The sequence below is a fragment of the Sciurus vulgaris genome (assembly GCF_902686455.1).
Source record: "Sciurus vulgaris genome assembly, chromosome: 1".
Taxonomy (NCBI): domain Eukaryota; kingdom Metazoa; phylum Chordata; class Mammalia; order Rodentia; family Sciuridae; genus Sciurus; species Sciurus vulgaris.
Window position 1 is genome coordinate 16,792,037 of NC_136461.1, and position 23,407 is coordinate 16,815,443.

Below are 23,407 nucleotides of genomic sequence, written 5' to 3' on the forward strand. Positions count from 1 at the left end.
TATAGTAAAATATACTACAGCAATGCAGCCACATCAATGTTTGTGGCTGCTCAATTCACAATAGCTAGATTGTGGAACCAACCTAGATGCCCTTCAATTGATGAATGGATAAAGAAACTGTGCTATATATACACACAATGGAATATTAGTCATAAAGAAGAATAAAATTATGGCATTTGCAGGCAAATGGATGAAGTTGGAGAATATCATGCTAAGTGAGATAAGCCAATCTCAAAAAACCAAAGGAAGAATGATCTGATAAGTGGAAGATGATACATAATGGGGGGTGGGAGGGAGGCAAGAATGGAGGAAGGAGGGACTGTATAGAGGGAATAGAGGGGTGGGGATGGGGGGGGAAGAAAAATAACAGAGACAAACATCATTACCCTATGTACATGTATGATTACACACATGGAATGACTCCATGTACGACGAAACAAATTGTACCCCATTTGTTTACAATGAATCAAAATAAATTCTAAAAAATAAATTATAAAAAAAGAAAAAAATGTTATATGGGCCTTTTAAAAATGTTATTATTTTTTAAATTTCGAGACAGGGTCTTGCAATTGCTGAGGCTGGATTTGAACTTGCATTCCTCCCACTTCAGCATCTGGAGTGACTGAGATCACAGGTGTGAGCCACGACTGGCAGATGTTAAAGTCTTGAACTCATTTAAGTATAAACTGGTTATCTGGCCGGATGTCTAAGCAAGCTTCTAGTGTGGGGGAAACAATTACACCTTCCCGAAGATGGCAGTCGCATTTACATCTTACTTGAATATGATTAACACCAGAAATTCCCTCGCTCAAAAGTATCTTGTTTTACCAAATCACATTAACGAATTTCATCATTAGAGATGCAGTAACTTCAGATCCATGGCTAGAACACAGGGTTTGGGTTGGACTGGGAGGTGGGGCGAGACTTAGAAAGTGAACGTAAATTCCGTAAAAACCACTCCTACGTTCTATCCAGCTGCCTACTCCCGCGCGCGGCCGGGCACGCACACTCAGCAGAGAGCCACGAGAGCGCCTTGGGGCCTTCGCCCCAGAACCACTCCTATTCACAGAAATCGGGGGTTCGCTTTTAAAACATCCGCTCCGGGTGGCTCATAAATCTGCCCTTCCCTGCGCCTCCTGGCACGACCCGCCTTCACTTTCAACGGGAGCCAGAACAGGCCCCGGGCGCGGCCCTCGTTCCCGGCTGCGCGCCCGCAGCTTTCTGCGCACAGTTCGTGGCGCGGTGCCCGGGCGGCCGGCGGCGGGACGGCCGGTCCTGCTGGGGCAGGAGGGCTTTAACGCGAGTCGGGTCGGCGGGGACACGCCGAGGAAGCGCGCGGCGGACCGGAGCGTCGCCAACGCCTCGGCAGGAGCCGCGGCTGCGGGACGACTGCGCGGCTGGGCGCCGGGGGTTCGGGACGCGCAGGAACCGCGGGAGGGAGGGGCGGCGGGCGCCGGCCGCAGGGACCGGCTTTCCGAGCGTCTCCCGCCTACGGAAGTCGGCTCCGGGACGCGGTGGCCGGGCTCGGGACGCACGCCCCCTCCGGCGACCCTGGGGGAGGGAGGCCAGGGCTGGCGGAGCGCCGCCCTGCAGAGGCCAGCGGCCCAGGCCCCACGCGCGGAGGCGGCCGCGACCGCGGCCCGGCAGTTATTCCCGACATGCTCCTCCGGAGCATTTCAAACCCTCGCCACAACAGCCTCCCCGCCCTCGCCCCCGGCCTGCCCCAGCAACAGGCGGCGGCCCGCTCCTCATTGGCCGGGCCCCGCGCCGCCGTGCGCTGATTGGCCGCGGAGCCCCGGCCCCGCTTCTGCGCTCGCCGCCGCCTCCATTTTGTTGGTAGAGGCAGAAGGAGGTCGGGTCGTAGACGCGGGGTGGTCAGCAGCCAGCTCGTCGGCGCTCGTGAGCTTTGTTCGATCCGTGCCTCATCTCTCCCTGGAAAGGGAGGGAGGCTTCGACGTCGAGAGGGAGCCGCCGCAGTCCGAGCTTGAAGTCGGTGAGTGGCGGCGGCGCGGCCATGTTGGCGGCCGCGCTCCCCATTGTTGGGGACCGCGGCGAGGGGCGAGCCGCGAGCCCGGCGGGCGGACCGGCGGGACCCGCGGGCGCGAGGGCAGCCGCCTGCGCCGGGCCGAGCGGGTCGCAGCCCGGAGGGGCTCGGTCCGGAACTGTGGTTTCTTGAGGTTGTTAAAGCTGGCAAGCCCCGGCGCCCCGCGGAAGGAAGGGGGCGTTTGTAATCGGGTCCGCGACCGTCACACGGAAGGGACCCCTGGTCAGCGTGGCCTCAGGGAGGCGTTGCTGGTGGGCGCGCGCGAACGTGTCGCGGCTTGAGGAAAGGTGCTGGGCAGCGGCAGCCCGGCCCGGCCCCCGCACTGCCGCCGGCGCTCCCGGGGTGGCCCGCGCCGGCCGCTTCGACATTCCGGTCACGGAATGTGAGTGACTCGCAAAGATCTCTTCTGGGAAGAGGATCAAAACAAAGTCGTGGAATCGCAGAGACGCTTCTAAAACCCCCCAGGCATGAGATGAGTGCTTAAGGTGATGGCAGCTGTGAGGTCAGAGAAGGCCATTTTCAGAGAGCTTATTTTCTAGAAATCTTTCGTTCGGGAAGTAGCCGTTCTTGAAACAGTGAATTTAACTGGTTACTTTCTCCAGGTTTTTTAAATTGAATGAAGTAATTTTTCTTTCCTAGCTAGGACTTCTCTCAAACCTGTGTGCTGAGGAGACTCAGATGTTGGCCTCAGCTTCTAGGCTGAACTCAGCAGATTGGCCCATGAGAACTTCTGTATTGAGACAAAGGAGAGGATCCGGCAGAAAGCAACACCTATTATCCTGGGCTTGGCAACAAGGAAGAGGACAGGTAGTGGAAATCCTGCGATCGGAAAAGCAGACCGAAAGGTATAAAGCTCACATCATAATGGGGCAAATATTTTATGATGAACCCATCCTAAGTTGTTTTTAAACAGATTTACATTCTGATTTGTGGGTAAGCTCATTTTTCTTAGGAAAGGCAATTCAGGCTGTGCATATAATGAAGTGGGATGGCTTGCTTTGATTTTGAGTCTCCCCCAAGATTTCTGGAGCTAAAAAGAACTTAAAAGAAACTTTTTAGTGTTTGAACTTGTACTGAACTTTTGACTCAATATTTGTTTCCACTTTCAGGTGACAAAGAAGCTGAAAGATGGGTGGTGGAGAGAGGTATAACATTCCAGCCCCTCAATCTAGAAATGGTAGTAAGAATCAACAGCAGCTTAATAGACAGAAGACCAAGGATCAGAATTCCCAGATGAAAATTGTTCATAAGAAAAAAGAAAGAGGACATGGTTATAATTCATCCACAGCTGCATGGCAGGCCATGCAAAATGGGGGGAAGAACAAAAATTTTCCAAGTAATCCAAATTGGAATGCTAGCTTATCAAGTCCCAGCTTACTTTTTAAGTCTCAAGCTAATCAGAACTATGCTGGAGCCAAATTTAGTGAGCCACCATCACCAAGTGTTCTTCCCAAACCACCAAGCCACTGGGTTCCTGTGAACTTTAATCCTTCAGACAAGGAAATAATGACATTTCAACTTAAAACCTTACTTAAAGTACAGGTATAAAATAAGATAAAGTACTAATGTTTAAATTTAGTTTACAAATAGTTGTCAATTGGTCTGAAACAAATTAGAGATTCACTAGGGAGTTAATTTGTGTGAAACTGCTTATTAATGTAAGAATATTAATCAAACTTCATCTCATTTGTTTTTACATATTGTGTGCACTGTGATGTAATGGAGGTTATCAGTGCAACTTAAAATAACTAACTGTACTTGATAGTGTTCTGAATTGAATAGCTTTTAAGTGAAAACCAAGTTTATATTTGGGGAATGGTTTAAAGGAATCAACTTTTTCTATTTTTATTGGGGGGATATAGTAAAACTTAAAATTCATGGATAAGTAGATTTACTTGTAGTGAATCAGATTAAGCATCTAGCTGAGACAAGGATTGAAAAACAGGTGGACATTTGAAAGTTTAATGTCCCAGAAAGCCAAACTGTTAACACGCCAACAACTTAATGCACTGCCAAGAGAAAATGTGAATTTTTAATAGTTGTATTTTACTAAATTGCACAGTGATGAATGTGTAAAGGGCACTTGGGGTTTATTAGAATGAGGCACAGTATGCACAAGTTGCCCTGATTCTTAATTGCAGTGGATAGGTGTCTGCCAATAGATGGACTAAAACCATTTTTATAGAAATAGTATTGAGCACTCAATAGCTTTCAAAGTACAATTTTTGTATTACAGCACTGCACAGGCTAGTCTTACAGTGATCTGGCCTCATCCCTGCAAAGCTTAAAGTGGGGAACTGTATAATGTGAAAGTTCTAAGTACCTAGGAAAGAAGAGCCATGTAAATACATGTAATAAACTTGTAGCATATGTAAAGTCTTCTTGGCCTTTAGCCTACAAGAGTATTTTAGTATGAATTTGCTGAATGTAAGACCATGGACTGTTTTTTTATACTATGGCCTAATTTTAAAGGTCCAGAATTGTTTTTAAAGTTTGCCCTCATGCTAAAGTGCCAGTGTGTGTGTGTGTGTGTCATAATTGATTTGGTTGTAAACTATATTACAAAGTAAATCCTAGTGTAATAAGTTTTGTATTATAACTAAAAAAAAGGTTTAAACTGCTAGAACATTTCCTATTTTTAGGAGATGTAAAAAGCAGTACAGGATTCCTCCACCCTCCAGTCTATAAACCCAAAGATTCATTTTGGCTTTCACCAGTTCTTATAACCAATGATACAAATGGAAATGGTGTTTGGTGCCAGTGGGTTGTTTTTGTTTGTTGCTTTTTTGGGTCATGAGTTAAGTACAACCCAGGGGACCACAGGCAAAAGATGTAATTTCTTGCATAACACCCCCTTTGCATGTTTTACCATCCTTAAGGGAAAATGCTAAGTATAACAGCCTAATAGCAAGTGAGAAAAGTGCATGGGCCAATTAAATTCTGATAATGCCCTACTTTCTAATTTGGCACCTTTTTTGATATTTTAAATGTATTTCACTAAATGAATTTAGATGTATTTCACTAAATGAATTTAGATGAACCATTGCCCAAGTTGTATTTCACTAAATGAATTTAGATGAACCATTGCCCAAGTCAAATATTGAATATACTAAAGGCAAAATTTATGTAGTACTTATTGTACATGATATGAATTTGAAACATGAAATTAAATAAAAATTTTCTCCCCAGTGGCTTGTTTTTATTTCAAAAACTGTTGACTGCCTAATCTTTGAATATACATAATTAACTAAAATGTGACTGTGGCTTGATGAGAGACTAACTTACTGTTTGATAGTTATTTTGATTAGTTTGATGTTATGCCATTAAAATAGCTACTTGGGACTCCAGCAGTGCCAACAGCAAAACATTTTGCTATTTTAACTCCCCAAAACAGTACTTTTAAGAACTACACAAGTTTTGAAAGCCTAGTAAACCGATGATTTCAGTTTACAGAAAATGGGACGAAAGAGCTCAAATTGGCAAGTACCTGGTGTTTGAAGCATAAATGTAAAGGGACCCTTTGAAGAAAAAAGCATCATAACAACCACACACTTAATTGCTTTGTTAATGGACAGGTTCCAAACCATAGGGTGGCTTAAACTAGTTGAGTAATTCCAGTAAACACAAGACTATTTTTCCATGCAAACAATTTGTAGGTAAGGTAGTCCTTTTTTTTTTCTCCTTCAGTTCCAGCATGATTTCTGTGTATAGGAGTGCTAAGGATTGCCAAGTTCTTCTCTGATGCACTACAATTTTACTAGCCTGACCAATTTTCAACCTAACCCATTTAATGTACTAAGACTTCTAGCTTGGGACTTAAAACTGGTAAAAGTGCCTGGGATGGAGGGTTAAAGCAACAAAAGCTCCCAATAATGCTGAAGACCAGTGACCATATGAATGTTTCATACCTTAGTGCTAATTAGAAAATACTAATTGTGGATAACCTTTAGAAAGCATGCAGACACGAAACATCAATGCCCATGTGATAACAAAGTATCACAAAGTAGTTTGCAGATAGAACCTGTATGTATATATTACAATGGAATGCAGGCCCACAAACCTATCCTTACATCCCAAGAAGTCCCTCCCTCCCCAAAGCACAAGGTGGCAGTGAAGGGTTTTGGGCAAGTTTTCCCCAGTGTTTAGTTGATTTCTCAAAGGCAATTACTTTAAACCAAGGAGAATATATCTCCAAAACCTCTTAAAACCAGGGGAAAGTCTATCAGGGTATTTGTATCTGTAAGGCAGAGCAAAATCTAAAAAAAACAAGATTTGTTGGCTCCTAGACCAGTTTATTATTTCACTCTCCAGCATTCAAAGAAATGTGATCTGCAAAAAAAACTAGATACAAAGGCCTTTTACTTCTTTACAAACTACTGTTATCAATGAAATGAATTTACATGCCTTACTTTTTATTCCAAAAGAAAAAAAATCTCCATCTTTTAACACAAGGGTGAAACTGCTTTACAAATACACAAACATCATAAAGATAACCAACAAGGTTGGAAGAACGGGTAGAGGAAAAGACCCCAGAAGGTGCCTTTTCCATGACTAGCAGAATGTCTTACAGATGTCAACAGTGAAAGATAAACAAGTTGCTTACTTCACACCTATTAAGTCATCACTATTTAAAATGAGTATTCACTCCTGGGATTCCTAAAAGTCTCAAAGGTCCTCTTAGTAGGATGTCCTTGGTTTATTCCCAAATATTGCTCAAGTCACAGCGTTCCCATTTCAAAATACAATCCCAAGACTTTGTAAATAGGAACATGGTCAAAATAAAATACAATGAAAAATATCTAAAGAGACTGAAACTTGGAAAGCCAGGATACAATGAGTCTGAGCAACACCAGCCTGTATACTGGGGTCTAACAATCTAATTTAGAAAAGTTACCATTATAGTGCAAGATGATTTGAGAAATGAAGCAGGATATGCAAAAAGTAAGTATCATGGAAGTATTCTGTAAATGACAACTTTTTTCTCATTTGTAAAATGGGAATAGTACTCATTTTCCAGGAGTGCTTTTAGGATTAATCAGGAGTATCTGAAAAGCATTTGGTTTGGCAAATTAAGTGCTTAATAACATTGATAGTCTTCAATATGTTTCAACCACTTAAGGTATAACAATGGACTGTAATTCAACAGCTGCCCAAACCACATGGACCTTTTGATTTACCACATTTAAAACTCAGAGAATTATTGAGTACTACTGTTATAAGCCAAATATTTTCCAACAAGAAAACCAAAGGCTAGTAAAAGTGTTATATAGTCACTAATTTTTTAAAAAAGGAAAATCTCAACCAGCTATGCAACTAAACTCTACTGTAACCTGGAACGTTTTAACCTCAATTCAAAAGAAGTGGAAAAGGAAGGTAGAGGGCAAAACACACAGGAACTACACAGGTACTGTTCTGAAAGATCACACAGGCCCTCCAACCCTTAAGAACCACCAATTCGATGTTCAATGCTAATGATGAAATTATGTAAAGGTATAAAAAAGAAATCTCAAATTTGTGATATTTGCTTGAAGCAAACTGTAGATTCCAGTAGGTCAATTTTTATCTCCTTGAAAATAAAGCTGTTAACATTTTCCAACAAAAACCAATCAAGTCAGAATTTATGGACTCTAACCTAGTACCTGTAACTTATGTTCTTGGGCAGGATAAAAAAATATTTTTTTTAAAATAGGGATAAAAATACCTTCATTTTAGACCTCCCTTCAGGCTTGTATATTCTACTGTATGTTCAAAGTTCTTATAAATTAAAGGCTTAAACCCCTGTTTTTAGATTTTAGATATGACTAAAATCAAATGTGATGCAATCAAGGTATGATAAACTTTATATCCTAATAAGGAACTAAGGAATCCAAAACATGTTTGTGACACTATAAACGTTATTTATTCACTATACACAGAACATGTCCCCTGTAAGATGTACACATAAATGACTAAAAAGTATAATTTGGTGAACATTTTCTCAATTACAGAACATACTAAATCAGCTGGGGTAATAGCTGTCTGCCTCCAAATAATCTAATTATAGCACCCAGGGTCTCCTTTAGATCTAACGCAAAGTTAAATATTTATTTTGGGGATTATTTCCTTATGTGTGTGATTGAGGCAGAATTAACAATTTAATAACTAGTATAGTACAGTCACTGCACAATAAATCAGTTTATTACAAATTAAAACATTTTTCATTATTTGTATTAATGGGATGCAAACAAATAGACTTGTAAAAGGCAGGAAACCAAAAAATTACTTATCTTTGATAGAATATTGAGTTTTATAATTACACTGGGATATGAATGGTGTAAAATATTGTTACAATACACCTCAAAACAATGAGGCCATATTATAACAATTCACTAGATTGTGCTCAGTAGACATTTATTGAATAAAGGAATTATCTATTCTTCTCCCCAATTATCCAGTACGATGCTTTGCCCATGATAGGGGCTCAATAAATATTTGCTGAACATACTATAAAAGAGGTGAGAAGAGATGGGCCCTCTCAGCTGGATGTCAAGTATAATTGGAATTTACCTGGGAAAGAGAGTGGTTAAAGATGTAAACTGCATGTGGTATACAAGTAAATAAACTCAGATGGCAACAAAGCAAACAAGCAGAAAACACTGGCACCAGAATAAACAAAGGCAAGACGTGCCAATAATGGCGTAAATGGAACTGACTTTTAAGAGATAACCAAGAAAAAGTTTATATTGGACCATACCTTTTCCCACCCAATTCAGTTTGAGACAGACCAATAGAGGCACTGTAAGAGACTATGGCTGTCTTCCTTGATATTCAGACATCCTAGTTTCCAATCGTTTATTATGGACCTGTTACCCATGAATCAATATAAACCTGTTCATATTTAGGGATTAGTTTCCACAAGTACAAAGTTGAATTTCCTTTTATTTGTCCTAAAATGCTTACTTTCAAACTCGAAGGGACTTCAATTATTCCATGTAGTTTTCGATAATTCTTTTATCTTTTCAGACCAGAGTCAAAATATTCGTACAGTATTCATACTGCAGCACCTTCCACCCACCCTTTGGTCGCTTGAACTGCCCTTCTTTGGTTCTTTTTCCGCTTTCAGATCTTTCTTGAAGTGTAGTAAGCAGAACTGTACTGGGTATTCCAGCTGCAGTTTGGTCTTAAATAAAAGAAGGATGTTTGTCAGTTTGGTTTTCTTTATTCTTCTCTGTGGTATACAGGATTTTGTTAGTTGAACTGGATGTAGCAGCTTACTGGGTCAAATTTTCAAGAGAATAGTACAGTAGTTCCCAGGTCTCTCCCCTAGGTTGTAACTTAAGAGCTCATACTCTAATGTAGCACCTCTCCTCTCTCTCTGAAGCATTATCTCTCTTTTCTTCTTGCTTACTTGGCTTTAAAAAAATTCAGAGGGGTCTCAAGTAAAAACAGGTGAAATATTAGCCCTCACTTGTGTGTTGATATGACTATTCAATATTAAGCCCAGTGCCAGACATAGTAGGAACTCAGTAACTGTGAAACTCAACGATGTGGTTCAAAATTAGCTTAATGGTATATAAAGATCCTCACTACCCATCAGTAGGATGCTAACTATTATGAGTTCAACTGTAGTATATAATCCTTGTGAAGCTGTTAGGTACATTATTTAATAAACAATACAAGCTTCTCAAGAAAATGGTGTTGTCTAAAAATAAATTAAGGAAAAAAAAAAAGATTAGACCTTTTAATTCTAAACAGAACAGTACACCTGTACTACGCCCCCAAGTGGCTATCACTTAATAAGTGCTCATCAACATTCAATGAAAAAGAATTAAAAATCATGTCATAAGCATAAGGCCTGATGGATCTTGTTTAGGAAGGGGGAAGAGAGTTATTGATTCAGCCATTAATGAAAGTATAAATTTAAAATTAGTAGGTCCAAATTTAATTTTAATATGTATCTTAACACTATCAAATAACCTCTTAAGCTATTTAACCTAAGAGGTTTAATGAGCAATCATGAATGACATAAGTAAGGAGTTCTTAAATACTATGTAAAAGATGTAGATTTCTGTAATTTCCAAAGTAAGTTATGCCTAGTGCAATGCTGATTAAAAATATTTCTAAATCTACGAAGGACTCTTTTTGTTATTTTAGAATCATATCCAATACTATAATAATTCCAGTTAATCATTATTTCCTTCATTTTGTTTTTATTATAGCATGTTTGCTTAATTTACAGCAAGCAGAAAATAAGCTGGGTCTTGTTTTGATCCAAACATTGATGTTTTTAAAGGTTGTACACAATATTTGTTAAAAAGAACATATAAAAATACCTTTTTAGAAGCTTCTATAAGAAAGAAAATACAAAGTTTAACCCCACAACTTTCCTCTTTGCTAGAACTGCAAACTACTGCTACAGTTTTAAATAGACTTTTTGTTGTTTAAACTATACATCCAGGAAAATCTAAAAAAATTAAAGAAACGTGCATATAAATGATTGCATAGCAGAACATGAACATTAACTGCAAACAGTAAAGAAATGAAAAGTTAGAAATACTATCAAATATACAAAGGTTGTAGAATCAATCCTTTAAACACATTCCACAAACAGTATTTAAAAACCATCTTTTTGTTCTTTACAGGCTAGGCCTAGATTTCTAAAACCAAAGTTGAAAAAAGTAATCCTCTAAAGGAATCGTTTCCCCATAATACTTCTTACATCTGCAAGCAAGCAAGCACTCTGAGATTTTAAAAGATGCTAGCTTTTTACTCTGAAATGAGACTGGACATTTCAAGTCACTTTTTTTTTTTTTTGCCCCCCCCCACGATCATTCAGAGAAATACTAGAAATTATAAATAGTTAATGGTATTATTTCCCCATTTTTAGTCAGGTATGACATTGATAATCAAAAGCTCAAGAAGTGGCTCTTGCTTAAAACTGACAATCCCTTTTTCCAAAATTATTTTAAATTTCATGGCACCACAGAATCATTCACCTAGAATGGGAGTGTTCTCTTTCCACTTGCCTCACATTAAACTAGCTGAGGCGTGAAGAGCAAGCCTGCCTCATAAAGAGGTAGGCAAATTTTGATACAAATGCACAAGGCGAGTGCGCTAAGCATCAAAATTCAGTTCTTTTACACTGTGCACACACACGCACACACACACAAACCTACTTTGAAACAATTCACTTGCTCCTAACAGCAGTAAGAAAACTAAGCAACAATGCTTCTTAATAGAATAACTACGTTAAGAACATTCTTTTCCCCTTAAAATTTATTTGTCATTGTTGACCTACTCGAAGTTTAAGGGGAGCTTTTCTCATGTTTTCATGTTCCAAACCTTCATAGAAACCAGGAGGGGGAAAAAAAAAAAAAAAAAGAACAGTGAAGGCTCCATGTTTCAGTCGAAAACTTAATCTCCCTGAAAATGCTACTTAACCCAGTTGGCATCATTCCCCAAGACAGTGGGGTAAACAAAAGAACTATTCCACACTGTATCATAAATAAACTATTATCACGGGCCTAGACATCTTGACAAGACAGAAAGGTCCACCCTGAACCTAAATGTGTCTGAGCAGTCAGTGTTGTACTGTGGCTACAACTTCACTTTTGTATCATTCCATCTTATTAGCAAGCTACATTTCTAGGTTAACAGTTCTACCAAATATGGATATGAAAGTTTATTTTTAATAAGACAATGTTGCAAATTATGGTCAACCAACATCTTTTCACCAAATACTTCAAGCATAAAAAATGAGAATCTTTACAAAAATATACAGAGACACCACAAATTGGTAGCTGCCCATAACATTAAACAAACTGGACTCTTAAGAGTGGCTTCTCAACAGCATATCATTTTAATTATAACCATTGCCTGGTACAGGGAAAACTAACAAGTGTTTTTTACGCATCATTGCAACATTGTATTCCTGATAATTTAAGTATACCAAACTATGAGTAAATGAATGATACATGCCTAAAAATAATCATGGTTTATACTATCAGTGGCCACTGGACTTAGGACTAGTCCAAGACCTTGATCTAGATTTTGACCTAGACCTAGACTGTGATCTTGACTGAGATTTGGATCTAGGTGGTTCTTTTTTCCTTGATTCCTTTTCATATCTTGAGCCAGACTTATAATGTGTTTTGGAATCTGTTTTAGAGGTGCCTCTAGTTTTGGTGTGAGATGCAGACCTAGAACGTGATTTAGCCTTCATTTCTTTCTTGGGCTGGGACTTGGACCGTGATCTTGAATTGGATTTAGATCTTGAAAAAGATCGATTTCGGTGTTTGAATCTTTCAAAACAGAGGAGAGATACAATTAGAGTAAAAATTAGATTCTATATTAATCAAATTTGTTATTTTTAGAGCAAAAGTTCACTCTGAATTGAAAAACATGAGTCTTGTTTCAAAGCAAAGTTATTTACCTATCATTGTCGGAATGGCTTCTGCTACGCCGTGGTCTTCCAGTCGGTCTACTGCTAAAAAGCATATCAGAAAAAGCAAACAGTGACAAATGTCTATTATAGGTCTTAAAACTTTTCAAACAAAACACTACTTTTAGTCTCAACAAAGTATTCAACACATATAAAATATACAAAAAGGTAAAAATACAATGCTAACAAACACATCCTTTTTGTTTTTGAGACAGAATCTCACTATGTTGCCCAGGCTGGCCTTGAACTTCTGTATTTAAGCAACCCTACTGCTTCAGCCTCCCCAGTAGGTGGGATTATAAGTCCACGCCCCCACTCCTGATCACGAACATATATTTTTATTTAAAAACAGATCACTGTACATCAAACTTACTTTCTAGGGCTATAAGATCTTCTATAGTTGTAATCAAAAGACCGACTTCTTGATCTCCTCCTTTCGTAACTTCGGCTTCTAGAACGTCTGTATCTATCATAATCATCATAGCGTGAAGAACTGTACACATTCCTCCCTTCCTTGGCTTTCATTTGATTTGGAGCTAGGATATATACACAGAACACAAGTATTCAGAAACATTTGAAATTTAGTATTTACATCCTTAAATTGTAGGGAAAAAAAATCCCCACATTCCCTTCTCTAACACCAAGGCAGAGGAATAATGTGTTTTACAATCTGTCTTAGACATGCCTTTAGTTTTGGTAAGATGCAGATCTAGAAGATGATTTAGTCTTTTTTCATGGGTTGGGTCAAGGTTGTAAATATTCATCTTGGGCATTTATTTATCTTCAAAGATGTGTATCACAAGACTGCTTTATGTAAAAACTACAATTTCCTTGATTTATGCCTTATATACACCTACACCTTTGGTTCTCGACTCATCTCACTCAATTCTACAGATACTTTATGTATGAATGTGTATGTATATATAAAAAACAGTGACTACCTAGGAACCCATCATCCAATTCCAGAACAAGAGAATTAACAACTATATCTACCTAAGTGCTCTTACTCTTTAGCAGTTATCTTAATTTCTATCTTCTAGTATTTTTCCAGGGTAAAATAATGGTTGAGCCACAATTCAAACTGAGGTCTACTTTACCCTAAAGTCTATACTCCTGCCTCATTGAAATATAGCTAAAATCTGGTGTATACCTTGCATAATAATTAAAAGAGTACTAAAATAAGATCTAGTCTAGGTTTAATCTGGATAGCCCTTCCAGGTATATCAGTTCACTTCCATAGTCATGCAGCCACATAAACTTTGAAGGTTTTTTTTTTTTTAAAGCTTCCTTTTAAAAATACCTTTTTTTATGTGATGCTGAGGATTAAACCCAGAGCCTAACTCATGCTAGGCAACAACACCGACCCCACTCTGAAGATCTCTATGAGGAAGAAAAATGGCTCAAGAGACCCAAAATGTTATAAATTTATATCCCTTTCAATTCCCCTCCCAGTATATGAAACATGTCACAGCTGATAGTACTGATCAACTTTCTAAAAAGAGTTGAAATACATTTCAAGCATTCTCCATGCCCTACCTACACCTACCCCAAAACTTTGTAAAATACAAAGTATTCAAGATACTATGTTCTTAAAACAATCTTCTGGGATCTGAACAGAGTACACATACTGCAACAATGCTTCCAAAAATCAATCTGGAAAAATTTTCTAAAATTAATTTAAACTTATGCTAGGGTAATGGTACTTACTCTTTCGATCCCCCTGTGCAAACTGTATTTCGATTTGACGTCCACAAATCCATTTTCTGTCCAAATTATGTAAAGCATCTTCAGCATCACGAACATCCTCAAATGTGCTAAATGTTAAGGGGGCTTGGGAAATTTTGCAAACTTTGATAATGAATCAAAGTTCAGTTGGTAAGGCTGGAACAATTCACAAAGTCCTAATATTCTAAAAAAATCAACCAAATCCTACTTGTTACTTGGGTTGATTCAGCCAACATAACGCTTCACAACAAAAAGTACGTGTGATTTTCTAAGGCAAATGTTTTAGAAAACACATGAACACGTTATCAGATCTGTTAGAGCTAAATCATCAAGTTATCCTATTAAAAAATTTCCCCGAGTTTTAAAAAGTTAACTTTATAAACAAGAAAGAAAAACAAGCCAGTCAATTCTATGCGGGGTGCCAAAAATTTCTTAAAACCCAAATACTGTTTTCATACATTTGTTTTAAATGGAAAAAAAGGAATAGTTCTTGTGTAAGCAAGCAGTATATGCCTTATCTTAGAAAAGGTGAAAGCATTAACTCCAAATGTATTTGCTATTTTTTCTCCAGATATATCTAATACTATTATTTCATATATTTGTCTTCCTTGCACCGCACCAGAAAGATAGGCTGCTAGCACTTGTGGGTATTAAGACAGTTAAGCAATACTCAATCACTATACCAAATGCATATTACATCCATGCAGACAAAAAGCATACTATCAAGAAAAAAACAGAGCATCATAAGGATCCTGAGACTGGAAAGCCCCAGCCATGATACTAAATATAAAGCTTTCTGCAAAGTAGTTTTGGGACTGGTTTCCAACTTGAGAATTTCAAGATAACATTTACCAGCATTAACTAGTATCTTTTGGTATTCATTTTTGATTTGAGAAGCTAAGTTGCTATGACTCCCACTCGAGTCAGCAGTAATATTATGAGAACCTTGGGGTTTAGTTATTCTGTCCAAATGTAGCTCCTTTTCTAAAATCATCATTCCAACAGAAGTCAAATATACATTCAAGGTAGTGTCTGATATAAAAGGTTTGGAAAGGGAGCCAAGTATGAATTTTCATTCTATCCTACTAAAAATAAACAAATAAATAAATAAATCACTATTCTAGTTTTGCCCATTTCTAGTTCTCAGATTTGAAAACAGAACAACACGAGATTAGGAGAGCTGATTTATAAAACATCCCTGCAGTGACTCATTCAAGACTGATGTAAGTGTTCTTTAATTACAAATGCGATGGTCTGCCTCAGTCTTACTAGATTTCCTGTGTTATGAAAGGAATTAAGGACTGCAGTGGGTCCCCAACTCTTTTCCTGAGGCCACTGTGAGTAGGTTAAATGGAAGGAGGTTTGCTCTTGTTCAATTCTTAAATAACCCAGCATTCCAAAATGAAAATGCTGATGGAGGGATTCAGGACCTTGAATACTATAAGTGAACATCCCTGAAAGTTGATGCAGTTGGGCTCCAAGCTAATTAAGAGGAGATAAGTTCACTAATGGGTAACTACTTTGTCACCCCAACAGAGAATATAATAACTTAAAAAAGGATTTACATCAAGGGCTATAAAAAAAATTATGGGCTGGATGTTAAGGTTCTACAACGTTCCTGTTAAGATACAGATAGGAAGAGAAGGCTAACTGGGAAGAGTCAGGCCAGAGAGCAGCAGGAGGGGCAGCCAAGTATCACTCTGATGCCAGTTGTGGACAAATTTGTACTTCAGGGTCTTTGCAAAAGTGGAACTGGTAAGCCTGTTATATATTTCTTACTGTTATGTATTTCTTTTTTTTTTTTTTTTTTAACTATTTTAACACCACAGTCAAGACCTACTGAACATGTATTTTTTATCACTCTTTTGGATTCCTTTGTGTAACCACCCTTTTCTAAAGGCTCGAATACCACCATGAGTCAAAATTTCTGTTCTTGACTTCCACACCATCCCAAACTAGTTAAAATCAGATCAACATTATAAGTCAGAATGCATCACTACCTTTATTTACCAAGCCATATGTAGATATATCTTCTCTGTAAAAGTTTTGCAACTAAGTTCCACAACTGTCTTTGATTGCTGGTCCTGCAGTAGCAGCTTTGGCCTTTCCTTATTAATTCTTACTAGGACTCTACTAACTAGAAAGTTCTGAGGGACTTACTGAATATTTAAGTAGTAAGAATTCTTCCTGACCTCAAGTCCACAGCCCAAACCTTGTTTTTGCAGGGAGATGATCTCACTGAAGGGAAGAAGCAAGGTCACCTGAAACTCTGGGTCAAGGATAGAATTCCCACACATCCTGATTAGGTATCCATACTAGGGAGAAGGCCTTCTGCAACCCATTCAAGGCCAACTGATCATATGTGCTAAAGCAGTGCAGGGCCAGAAAGCTTCAGAGTTAAGCTCCAGAAGTTAGGAATTTGTGTGTGTTCCCAGAAGCCATTTAAAAATTTATATGGTATTTCTAGTGGATCTGACACTACATGTCCACCAGAGCTGTTTCTAAGTAGCCCCCAGTGCATGCACTTGTCTCCCTTTCAAGCAGGGCTCTGTGGCTTGAGCCCAGAACTTCATGCTACTTTAAAGAGCCTCTGACCACCTGGTCCAAAACCAAAATATGCCGAATTTAAGCTTAACAATGTTACATCTGGTTATACTTTAACTTGATAAGCTAAAAGAGTGCATTTATACAAGACCACAATCACAACATCAAAGGCCCACACAAATCAAGTTACAGGTTTTGTCACTAGACCAAACCAAAATAACTTTGAAAATTAACTGCTTATAAAACATTAAAAAAAAAAAAAAAAAAAAAAAAGGAAAATAGTTATTCTGTAGGATACATCAGGTATGACTCCTTTAATCTTGGCCATCATTCAACTTCATCTTGACCTTTAACTCTTTAAGTGCTTGTCAGAAGGACTTGTCATGAGATGCTTGGCCAAATATGACAGATGGCTTTATCTTTAACTTTGAAAAACAACCTTTTCCCCCTTTGTAGATAAAGCGAGGCTTTGTCTCCCATTAGGCTTGTCCTTCTTCCAGCTTTTCTTTATTTTTTCTTTTCCCAAACTCTCCCTTCTCTTCAAGCCTGATCCTTAAGAGGTCTTTGGCTTGTCTACTTGCCTTAAGTGTTGAATTCTACTCTAAAGGTTCTTTCATGCTTTCTCTTTGGGGTCGCCATAACTGTACAGCTTTACATTCTGAGGTAACAACAGAGGACAGCAAATTAGGGGACAGTATTAAAGAAGTTTACCTCATTTTTATACAATTTGTTTTTGATCAAGTGATTCAAATTAACAAACAAGAATACTAAACTTTAATTGCTAAGCACAAGAACATATTAACTTTTAATCTGACTTACATTAAAGGTGGCAGAAACCAGAGTGTATTCAAATTTAAATCACATATTATAATCACTGATTTGAGTTTCAGCATCATGAATGGGAATTTAAATATTTAACTATTTTTGGATTAACTTTAAGAAAATAGTAAGAGCAATGTGAGTCAGAATTAATTTTCAAAAATTTGGAGACATAAGACATTAGAGGACAAAAATAAACTACTTTTTAGATGTTACCACTTACATAAACTTGAATTTCAAACTTCAACACCCCTCACTAATCAGCATCTGAAGAAAGGATATTGAACATAAGCAAATCCTCTTGGGCGTCGAGTGTAGAAATCAAGTGGAACATACACATCGACTATAGGACCATAACGACCAAATTCACGCCGTAAATCTTCAGACCTAAAACATCATGAAAAGAACTCAAATTTTTATGTTCATTCCCTTAAAAGAGTTTTATAAGTAATAATTATTTGCCAATAATCTTAACAGAAGGGGTGGTGATTAGTAACACTATGACCCTACGGTCTCGGCTGTATCCTTGCCCTAACTGACCTGAAACAGAAAAGCTTTCTAAATTTTGACATTGAGCCAATTGTCAATACAAAAAATGTAGTAGCAATACCTTTTTGATAAAGGAAAGCCAGGATCCAAGAATTTGAAAGATTAAAATGCAGTTTGAGTCCATTTATTATTTTACACAGAAAAGACATGTAAGGAAACGATCACAATTTTTAAATCTACAGCCTTCATTTTTCATAAAAGGGAGAGCAGCACTGCTCTGGGTTATTTTTAACAGTATCAAATTAACTCTAGCACTCTGGAAAATACAGAACAAAATCGCCCCCAAATCGTAGTGAGTTAGACAATTAATTAGCGGTAAATAAAGTCTGGCGGGGAAAAAAAGCCTCACATAAAATTAACTCCTTAAACACTGTCAAAACAACAAAGGAGAGATTCTTTGAGATGCTTCGAATTATTGCTTCTTCCTTACAAGATTAAGACAGAAGGAAGTAAATCACACAACGCCAACCGAAAAAGGCTTGTTGGAGGTTATTTGTTAAATATTTAAGCATCGTCATGTGACAAGATCTCTTCCAAAAAATTATTTTAGGCAATTCGCAGCAATTAAGGGGACTGCTGAAAACAAAGCCTATTTGAGTACAGTCTCAAGCAATCTCAATTAGCTATCAAGGTGGAGACCTCCTCAACCTCCCTTTCCAAAGGGTCACCAGATTCTCCGCGAAAAAGGACACTACACCATGTAACGGGAAGATTTTTACTTCTGAAACCTCGGCACCGCTTTCCCCCCTACGTCTCCTGCGGATTAACCACTACGAATATGCACACAGCCGCGGCGAAAGGCAAGGACAGCACATGCTCTTCCGCGCTCCTCCCCCTCGACCCCGTGATTGCACTGCAATCTTTTTTTCTTTTTTAACTAAAAACCAACCAAGCCGCCCGCCCCGCTGCGGGGCGAGGGGGCGTGCACCCCGCCGAACCGGGAAGGCGCTCAATGGCAGCGGGCGGCGGGCAGGCCGCGCCGAGGGCGCGGGCAGAAGGCCCGCCGCGGCGGGGGAGGGGCCGCGCCGCCACGCGGCCCGCGCACCCCAGCGGCCGCCCGGCCCGACCCAGCCCGCCCGGCCCGGCCGGCGGCCAGGGCGCCGCCTCGCTCCGTCGCGGCCCTAGTGCGGGCGCCAAGGCGGGCGCGAAACCCGCCATCTTCACCCCGCCCTTCCCCGGCCCGCCGCCGCTCGGTCCTCTGCTGTGCGCCCGCGGCCTCCTCGCGCAGGCCCGGGTACCTGCCCTGAACCTACCTGGTGTCGTCGGCCACGTTCCTGACGAACAGAGACGTGTTGGGGGGGGGGCGCAGGTAGCGGGACATGACGGCGGCGCGAGTCTCCGGCCAGGGGCAGTAACGGGCTCGGCAAACCGTCCGCGACTCCGGCAGCGGCTCCTCAGACACAGGCACACACGCACACAGCCAGAGGACTCCGCTACGGCAACCACCCTCTTCTCGCGAGACTTCACTCCCGCCTCCACTCCCCGCTTCTACCTCGGCGCAACGCCGGGCCGGGCAACGGTTCTTTCCCGCGAGATTACCAGGCGTGCGCCTGCGGCACGTGGAGGGCTGGAGCACGAGCCGCAGGCCTCGGTCTCATTCATTGGCTTTTCGCGCTGGCTCTTCCCCTCCCCTCCCAGGCCTCTTTCTTTCTTTAGTGCTTCTTTTTCCCGCCTTTGCTGATTGCACCTCCTCCCCCTCCCCCAGGAAGCAAACGTCCTTGGCCCCTAGGCCACATTTTACAGTTAATACTAAATGGACCGAGGTTTCGGCATTATAATTCGGAGAGACTGCCGTGTGTTGCCTAGGCTTTATGGAGCCCAGACAACCAAGAGGAGAAATTTACGGACTTGCAACCGAGTTTGCAAACTAAGGAGGCGTCTGCCGTTTACAGGGAGCCGGGCCTGTCGCCCTAGTGCTGTCGGCAGGCTTGGGGCATACTCCCCGGGCCGGATGGCACGCAGCCCCCTCCTGTCCCCGCCAGCTTCCTCCAGATGAAAGGCCGACCAGGCCTGACGTTTTAATCTCTCACATGTGTACTGTATTTGTTGCTAATGGCTTCCTGGGTGTGCCAAGTTCCTGTGCTGTAGTGGTTCCTCAAGCTTGTTGGGCTCATTACCCTTCACACCTGGAAGACCCCAGAGAGGTTTCTTTTTTGTTTTGTTTTTTGTGGTTGATTGTTTTTGTTTCTGGGGCTTGAAATCCAGGCAAGGGTTCTACTGTTTAGCTCTGCCCCAGCACGCGCACCCCTTTTAATGTGTGCTATGTCTGTAATTACTCTTTTTGAATTTGAAATGAATGTTTTAAGACATAGTAACACACACATTCCACTACCATTCCTCAAACATCATATGCAGCCTCTGGAAAACTCCATTCTGCATTTGTGGAGGAGGTATGAGCATGAAAAAGGCAATAATAATTTAGTCTGCTTTTCACTTTTGGAGAACTCCTGAGAACCATTCCCTACTCCTGTTAGAAACCCCTGGCATGTCCTCCAGGGCCAAGGCAGATAGCAGGGAATCAAGTTTTAACCAATGGTCTTTTTATTTTAGGTAAAGTCCATGAAAGAATTATTTTTGCATCAACCAGTATCCAGGCAGTTGGACCTGACACAGGTGGTGATAGGATAGCGCTCTGTAGCAGAGCTATTGTTTCTACGTTTACGTTTCCCCAGAAGCTTTGGGCACATAATTTATTAAAATGTTTATTGATTAGCTATTAATTTTCAGATGTTATGTTAGACTCCAGAAATTCAGTCCATAAACAGCATGCCACTTGTGTCTCCAGGGAGTGGGTAATTGAAATAGTAGGTAAACAACTAAAGTAGTTGCAGATTTGGAATAGGAAGGAAACAGTAATGTGGTAGCATTTCTTTGTTTTGTTTTTAACTCCTCAAACAGGGCTGTCCCAGGAGAGCTTGTACTCTCAGTTTATTTATTTTCTAGTGGCAAGAAAACAGACTTGGAGCTGGGATGAAGGTGGTGCAGCACCTGTTATCCAGGGCCTGGGGAGGCTGAGGCAGGATGATCACAAGTTCAAAGCCAGCCTCAGCAACTTAGTGAGGCCCTAAGCAACTTAGTGAAAAAAGTCTCAAAATAACATTTTCCCTAGTTATAAATATTATATGGTTATTGTTAAGATTTGGGGGATTTAAAAAAAATTTTTTTTTTGTACTAGTAATTGAACCCAGGGGTGCTTTACCCCAGAACTACATCCCCAGCCCTTTTTATTTTTTTAGGCAGGGTCTCAATAAATTGCTGAGGGCTTAGGCTAAGTTGCTGAGGCTGGCTTTGAATTTGTAATCCTGCCTCGGTCACATGAGTTGCTGGCATTACAGATGTGCACCACTATGCCCAGCGGGAATTAAAAATTTAAAGAAAAAAAATCACCACTGATCATATTTGCACAGTTAATTACTATTAAAATTTTGATGTATTTCTGTACGCTTACATAAATGTTAAAATTCAAATCGTACTACGCATACAGTTTTGTCATTTCCCCCCAACCATGTTTATTAAAAGTATCTTCTTGTGCTCGCTTCAGCAGCACACATACAAACATTGGAACGATACAGAGAAGATTAGCATGGCTTCTACCTAAGAATGATATGCATGTTCTGGAAGTGTTCCATATTTTTCAATAAAAAGATGGAAAGAAAAATATCTCCCCTGGCCATTTAATAGTTTTAACAAATATAATTTTTAATCCTCCAGTCCCAAGTTTTAAATTCTGTGAATATTTCAGTTAAATTGTGCATTAAAATACATTGGAAAGCATAACCTGCAGCTTATTATATAATTAGTCATCACTAAATATTAATGATGTAATGATCATTGATATAAATATTAAGTAACCATTAATTATTACGATTATTAATATGATTTTGATTGTCAATATTGTTTATATTATTCTCACTAATTTTTACCTATTATTTTTCTCAAAAACAACAAAACTCTAAAACCACATTTACTTCAAAGTAACCATAAGTGGTATATGTGATGCTCAATTTAAGTTTTTAGGTGTTCCTTAAATGGGACTAGGGGACATAATGGGTTCATCATTGCTGTGTCAGCTATAAATCGAGTTCAATTTCTAGCAGAAAGCCCTGGAATAATAATAGTCTCTATCCTGTTGGCTAACTGAGCAGTCAATGAGACAGCCCCTCGCCAAGGGCAAGTGCGCCCCAGGCCCTTAGCTCGTCGCTGCCAGCTACTAAGAGCGATGCCCTCACTACCCCTCACTCTCCTCAGATGGCCCATGCGTCTCAGGAGCCAGGTGCACCATTGAGGCCAGGATGCCCTGGCCGTGACCCTCCAACAAACAACACAAAGGACAAGACTGCTGCGGAGTCGCCAAAAGGGCACATTCCGGGGCCCCTCGCTCCTGGTGGCACCCCGTGCGTTTGCTCCCACTCCCCAGCCTCAGTCCTCAGCAGCGCCCCACGTGCTTATCGCAGGGCCAGGAGGGACCGTCTACCTCCAGATCCACCACCTCTCTCTCCAGGTTGGGTGCTTGCCCAGGACCTGCTCAGAAAACACCTTGGAAAACGTGCCCAAAGGTGCCCAGCCCTGCAGTCCTCCCACAGCAAGAAAAACCAGCGCCCTTCTTTGTCCAGGGTCGTCTAGACACGTTCAGGATCCGTGCTGTGTCTCTGCTCTAACAGGAAATCCCAATGCAGGTGTCCCACCAAAGCTGGGCTTAATCTGGTTCTTCTGGTGGAGAACTCCAAGCCATCCAGTGGGTAACAGCAATGCCAGGTACTCTTCTATGCAGAGAATGGGATGCCATCAGGGGTGCGGTAGGAGGCTGTGGCTGAAGGTGATAGCTTTCAGCTATTATTATTCTAAGAGACAAAGACTCTTAAGGGCTGTGGTTGCAGCCCACTGCTAGGGCACTTGTCTAGCATGCACGAGGCCCTGGCTTCCATTCTCAGCACCGCAAAAAATAAGGAGAGTATCTTGCTATGCTGCCCAGCCTGGGTTTGACTCAAGTGATCCTCCTGCCTCAGCCTTCCAGGTAACTGAAACTATAGACAAGTACCACTGTGCCTGACCTTCCTTATGGACTTATATATTTGGTATTGGGGGTTGAACCCAGGGATGCTTTACCACTGAGCTACATGCTCAACCTTTTACATATATATATATATATATTTTTTTTTTTTTTTTTTTTTCCCTCCCTAAGTTGTCTAGAGCCTCACTAAGTTGCAGAGGCTGGCCTCAAACTTGAGATCCTCCTGCCTCAGCCTCCTGAGTTGCTGGGATTACAAGTGTGCACGATCCTGCATGGCCTAGGTTGTTTTTTTCTT

The 23,407-nt window shown here is 40.6% G+C and overlaps 2 protein-coding genes across 6 annotated transcripts; one reads left to right on the forward strand and one right to left on the reverse strand.

The window, feature by feature from the left end:
- Window positions 1-1,817: 1,817 nt before the first annotated feature.
- On the forward strand, window positions 1,818-7,272 carry PNRC2 (proline rich nuclear receptor coactivator 2). Of its 2 annotated transcripts, none has more exons than XM_079115493.1 (4): window positions 1,818-1,993; window positions 2,684-2,889; window positions 3,154-5,095; window positions 5,138-7,272. In XM_079115493.1, the coding sequence occupies exon 3, from the start codon at window positions 3,173-3,175 to the stop codon at window positions 3,590-3,592; it is 420 nt and encodes a 139-aa protein (XP_078971619.1). In that variant the 5' UTR covers window positions 1,818-1,993; window positions 2,684-2,889; window positions 3,154-3,172; the 3' UTR covers window positions 3,593-5,095; window positions 5,138-7,272. The 2 variants fall into 2 exon arrangements, with proteins under 2 accessions (XP_078971619.1, XP_078971620.1); XM_079115494.1 differs by having other exon boundaries at window positions 2,688-2,889.
- A 922-nt stretch (window positions 7,273-8,194) lies between these two features.
- On the reverse strand, window positions 8,195-19,555 carry SRSF10 (serine and arginine rich splicing factor 10). 4 transcript variants are annotated; one of them, XM_079115464.1, is made up of 6 exons: window positions 19,355-19,552; window positions 17,833-17,939; window positions 14,172-14,273; window positions 12,838-13,000; window positions 12,456-12,506; window positions 8,195-9,203 (listed from the first exon to the last, which is right to left on the reverse strand). In XM_079115464.1, exons 1-6 carry the CDS (start codon window positions 19,420-19,422, stop codon window positions 9,143-9,145), a joined length of 552 nt encoding a protein of 183 aa, XP_078971590.1. In that variant the 5' UTR covers window positions 19,423-19,552; the 3' UTR covers window positions 8,195-9,142. The 4 variants fall into 4 exon arrangements, with proteins under 4 accessions (XP_078971590.1, XP_078971589.1, XP_078971588.1 ...); XM_079115463.1 differs by having other exon boundaries at window positions 12,456-12,509; window positions 19,355-19,546; XM_079115462.1 differs by lacking the exon at window positions 8,195-9,203 and adding an exon at window positions 9,786-12,324 and having other exon boundaries at window positions 19,355-19,555.
- Between the last annotated feature and the right edge of the window lie 3,852 nt (window positions 19,556-23,407).